Below are 4463 nucleotides of genomic sequence, written 5' to 3' on the forward strand. Positions count from 1 at the left end.
TCGTCGAGGTCAACCAGGCGGATTGGGATGACTTGCTTCAGCTGGAGGCGATTTCTCCAGGTGTTGTGCCTCCAAATGTTCCGAAGGTTTCAGTCTAGAAGTAAGCCGCCTGCCAAAGGTTCCTACCTAGGTACCTAGGAAAACGCCGTGTAACGCCACCGTGAAGGCAACCCAGTTTGCAGACAGAGCTGGCAATGGTGAATAAGTGCACACAGGCGCACACATGAGCCACGCAGACTCTGAAAAGAAGTATATCGCTGAATGCTATGAAGAAACTCGTCGAGAGGCTCAAATCCAACACCGAAATCCGGGCTCCGACCAAAGATGGAATAGACATGTCGGCGCCGACAGAAGAACACAATCAGAACCTTGGCGCAACGCAGCCATCCATCCCCAGACCTATGTTCCTTCCCGAACCCTGCTTGGTCCTGTCGCACAACCCCTCTTTACCGCCCGAATTCCAGGTGCGGCACAATCACTGGCCCGTACTTTGTCGGTGCCGTGAAGGCTCCGTCGCCTTGCACGACAAAGTCAATTGCCAGACTCAACTTGTTGAGCCCCTGCTGCCCTCCGTTGATGACGGACCCAGCTGAGGAGAAGTTCGACGAGGCTACAGCCTCGGGATCGTAGGCTACGCAGGCAATATAGTTGCGACGGCCCATGAGTTTCTTCAGCTCGCGGGGGGAACCCGACGCATCGGTGTGAAAGATCTCCATCATGTCCTCCTTGGTGTCAGTCACCTCATGGTTGGACTTGTGGCCGTTTTGGGGCACGTAGAGAGACTTTTGGTTATGGAGCAGCTTGAGGATGTAGTTCTGAGCCGGTTGGGCGACGATAGGAGAGGTGATGATCTGGTACATCGTCTTGTGGTCGCTGGGGTGTGACGGGTCGTGAACGAGGCCGGCACCAGCGCAGCTGACATCTGATGAGAGTTAGCAGTGATCCATAGCGAATCAAGATGTGCACGAATTACCTCCAGACAAGAATGTCATGCGCACGCCCTTTTGCTGGGCAATGCCTTGCAAAGTTCGGATGAAATAGGTCCTCTCGAGGTCCTTGGTCTCATGCGTCCACATGTCCTTGAGCACCTCAGCGAGGTCGATCTCGCCGAACTGGTTCAGTACACTGCCCATGAGACCACCCTTTCCGACAGCCTTCTTCACCTGCGAGAAACCGGATGCGACGACTTCCTTGCCGCCGACTATACCAGCTACAGAGCTCGTCACCTTGCCGAGCACATTGTAACCAGAGTTGACCACCTTTTTGCCGGTTGTGACAGCTGTAGCCAAACTCTCCACGGCTTCCAAGCGCGGATAAACAAGAGGTACAGATACCAGCCATATACAGTGCTGTACGCTAGGAGGTAATGTGGCGACCTTGGGAAAGATGCCCTGGTATGTCGGGCCGGCCATAACGCGGCTCTGGTTTCTTTCCGACCGACAATCAGGTCCAACAACGACCACGGCCGGCCCAAGGTACTTGACAAAGTGCCAGCCTTGACCAGTGATAGTAAACAGGTCGAGATCGTTGCTGACGTTGCGGAGGATTTCAACAGTCGTGTGGTGCTGGAAGAGAAGATACATCTCAACGGCAATGCGGCCAACATTCTTGAACATTTGCGAGTCTTGCATATACGCGGGATACGACCCGTAGCCGTCAAAGCTGGGAAGGGTTAGGCCTAGCATCTGCAAGGGGTAGAAAGTAGTAGCTTACATATCGTGGTCGTCCACCTGCAGAACGTGAGGGATTTGGGCGAACGCCTCTCGCAGATACGGCTGGTCAAAGTGGCTTGTGTAGTAGTGAAAGTATGCATGGGAGACATCTTCCTCATGTCGTGCGGTCCAGGGTGCCTTCTTTCGGTTTTCCTTGCCGCTCATGGCGAGCCACTGCTTCAGCAACGGCACCTCTTTCCATAACCTGTCACCGTAGATCTGATCACCCAGGCCAAGCTGGACATGGAAGCCTCCGCAGTCAATGTTCTTCTGGAGGACATCCTTCCACATGAAACCGACGCCACCGAGCTTCGCCCTCTCGGCTTGGTTGGTTGTTGCAGCAAAGTCATTGTTGGAATGCGCAATGAACCTCCAGCCCGTCTCGTAACGGCCTGCAATGACGAATTCGTACCGCGTGCAGCCCAGGTGAGACGTGACGGCATACGTCCATCTCTGGGTGCCTCCTTCTCCCATTGGCAGCTCAATACTGTACTTGTAGAAGGACCATCGCTGGTGGGTGAAGATGTTGTGCGGCTGCAGTTGGTGCGGGTTCGGCGAAAGGTCCGCGCTCAAATGCAGGTGGATCGTGGGCGGTTGAGGCGCATCCGTCACAATGAGAATGCTTCCGAGCCACAACCCACGCTCGATATCCATGTTGCAGTAACGCAGATATGGCCCAAAATACACCCCGTTCGTCGGCTGAATCTTGAACATGTCCACTCCGGCGCTCGGAGGCGGTCCAGAAAAGCCGGCAGCAGATGGCGTCTGAGAAGCGGCAACGCTCATGATGCTCTCAGCATATCCCGGCGTCTGCGGTGAGAACATGGGCGACGCCATGGGCTGCTTGCCAAACATTGGGGAAGCGAGAGGATTGCCATAGGTGGAAGCTGTCGGCGACAGCGGGGCCGACTCATGGTGGATCGGGTTGGGACCCTTGGGAAACTCCCATTGCGTAGCCTGGCTCGCTAGGTGGATGTAGTAGTACTGACCCGAGTTCTGATCGAGATGAGCGATCCAGCCCTCGGGAAGGGGAGGCGGCGAGCTCGGGCCGGCTCCTCCCTGGAAGCCAGGAGTCACTGGCGTTTGAGCTTGCACGGGCTGGCCGTTTTGCAGCTGTTGAATCTGCGCTTGTTGGTGCGGCTGCTGCTGCTGTGCCTGCTGCGGCTGCTGCTGAAGTTGTTGAGGTTGCTGCTCGAGAGGTCTAGGATCGTTGGCGAAAGCAGGATGCCCGGGGTGTTGCAATGCGGGCGAGGCTAGCCCGGCCGCTTGAGGCCCGACGCTCGCGGGCTTCTTGGGAGGAGATTGCGCCGCACTGGATGAGGGAGCTGGCGTCGAGTTTGTACTTGTCGGTTGAGGACGCTGCTTCTCGGCAGGGTACGCGTTATTGCGGCCCGGGTTGACACTGGAGTATGCGGGCGGCGGGTCATTATGCCCAAGCCGCTGGAAGTCTTGCTCGAGGACGCTGACTTGCAGAGCCGGCTGGTCAGACTGCGCCGCTTGCTGGGGTGGCGGGCTGAAGGTGGGCTGGGTCGGACTCGCGACAGGGTTGGAGCCTTGGTACACGGTAGGAGGGCCATGGGGCTGGTTGTCGGGCGACTCGGTCGGCGTCCAAGGTCGCGCTGGGCCGCGGGGAGCACCGCCGTATTGCGCGAGTCTCTGGGAAGCGGCAGCACTCTGAGCATGCTGAGCTTGCAGGCTGGTCAAGGTGGCGGTGCCCGAGATGCCCGAGGCGGCGTAACGGGCCTCGATGCCTCCGCCGGGTATGACGCCAGGTTCGACAATCGGGGTTTCGGGCGGGGGAGGCGAGCCCCGGCTCGCGCGGGTTGTCGACGTTGAGGCGGTCGAGGCAAAGCGGTTGACGCTGTTCTCGCTGCTAGGCATCCTCAGTCTCTCGGGGTCTTGCGCAGGGCGCCCGTGAGACAGGTTGGAGGAGGAGCCGGAGGAGCTGGTGGTAGAGCCAGGGGCGGGGTAGTATGGCTTCTTTGTGTAGCTCGGATAATTCGTCGTAGCAGCGACCGGCGCGTGCTGTGCAGACGGCTTCAAAGGCTTCGCAAACAAGCCGCCCTCGTCACCGTCAGGACTGGCGGGATCTGTCAAAGGGCGGGGCGCTGTGCCACGCCTCTCAGCCAAGGTAGGGCTCTTGGTCTCGACGGGGCTGGTCAGACGAGGGCTCGTGTCGTTGTAGTCGGAGCCATAGCGTTTGGGGGCAGCAACGGTAGGTCTGACGGGCGGCGTGCTGGGCTTCAGATCGTCGTCCTCTGGGTACGGCAGCGGCGCAGCAGAGCTTGAGGCACCGGGGGGCAACGGGAAAGAGTGCTTGGATGCTGGGGTCAAAGACGAGGACGATGGCGGCGGCGGGTATCTGAAACGCTCTGATGATTGCTTTTCAGCAGGAGGGCTTTGAGGTTTGAAAATGCGCAGAGGTTCTACGGTAGGGCTGTCGCAGTTGTCCGAGTCGGCGGGCTTGCTGAGGAAGAGCTCCTCGTCGTGGGCACTGCGAGTACGCTCCATGATGAGAGCGGCGACGGGGCTGTGCCTGCTCACGAGTGTCTGACGCAGCTTGCGCAGGTACGCGGGCAAGGTGCAGCGCAGGATGCGATGCCGAGCTCAAAAAGAAAAGTTATTTATAGGAGCCTGGAGGCGGTCGCTTTTGCGGCCGGCCCAGGTGTCAGGTCTGATACTCGTGGTTGCGAACTGCGAGGCCGAAGCAGGGCGGGGAGAAGCGGGGTTTGTTGGAGTCGTGTCTGTCCC

The 4463-nt window shown here is 58.7% G+C and overlaps 1 protein-coding gene across 1 annotated transcript; it reads right to left on the reverse strand.

Annotated features, from left to right (window-relative positions):
- Positions 1-446: 446 nt before the first annotated feature.
- Positions 447-4223, reverse strand: VDAG_04080 (Fso1; the record flags this gene model as incomplete). The annotated part of the gene is made up of 3 exons (XM_009650527.1): positions 447-922; positions 974-1662; positions 1714-4223. The coding sequence occupies 3 exons, from the start codon at positions 4221-4223 to the stop codon at positions 447-449; spliced, it is 3675 nt and encodes a 1224-aa protein (XP_009648822.1).
- Between the last annotated feature and the right edge of the window lie 240 nt (positions 4224-4463).

The sequence above is a fragment of the Verticillium dahliae genome, genomic scaffold (genome assembly GCF_000150675.1).
Source record: "Verticillium dahliae VdLs.17 supercont1.7 genomic scaffold, whole genome shotgun sequence".
Classification (NCBI taxonomy): domain Eukaryota; kingdom Fungi; phylum Ascomycota; class Sordariomycetes; order Glomerellales; family Plectosphaerellaceae; genus Verticillium; species Verticillium dahliae.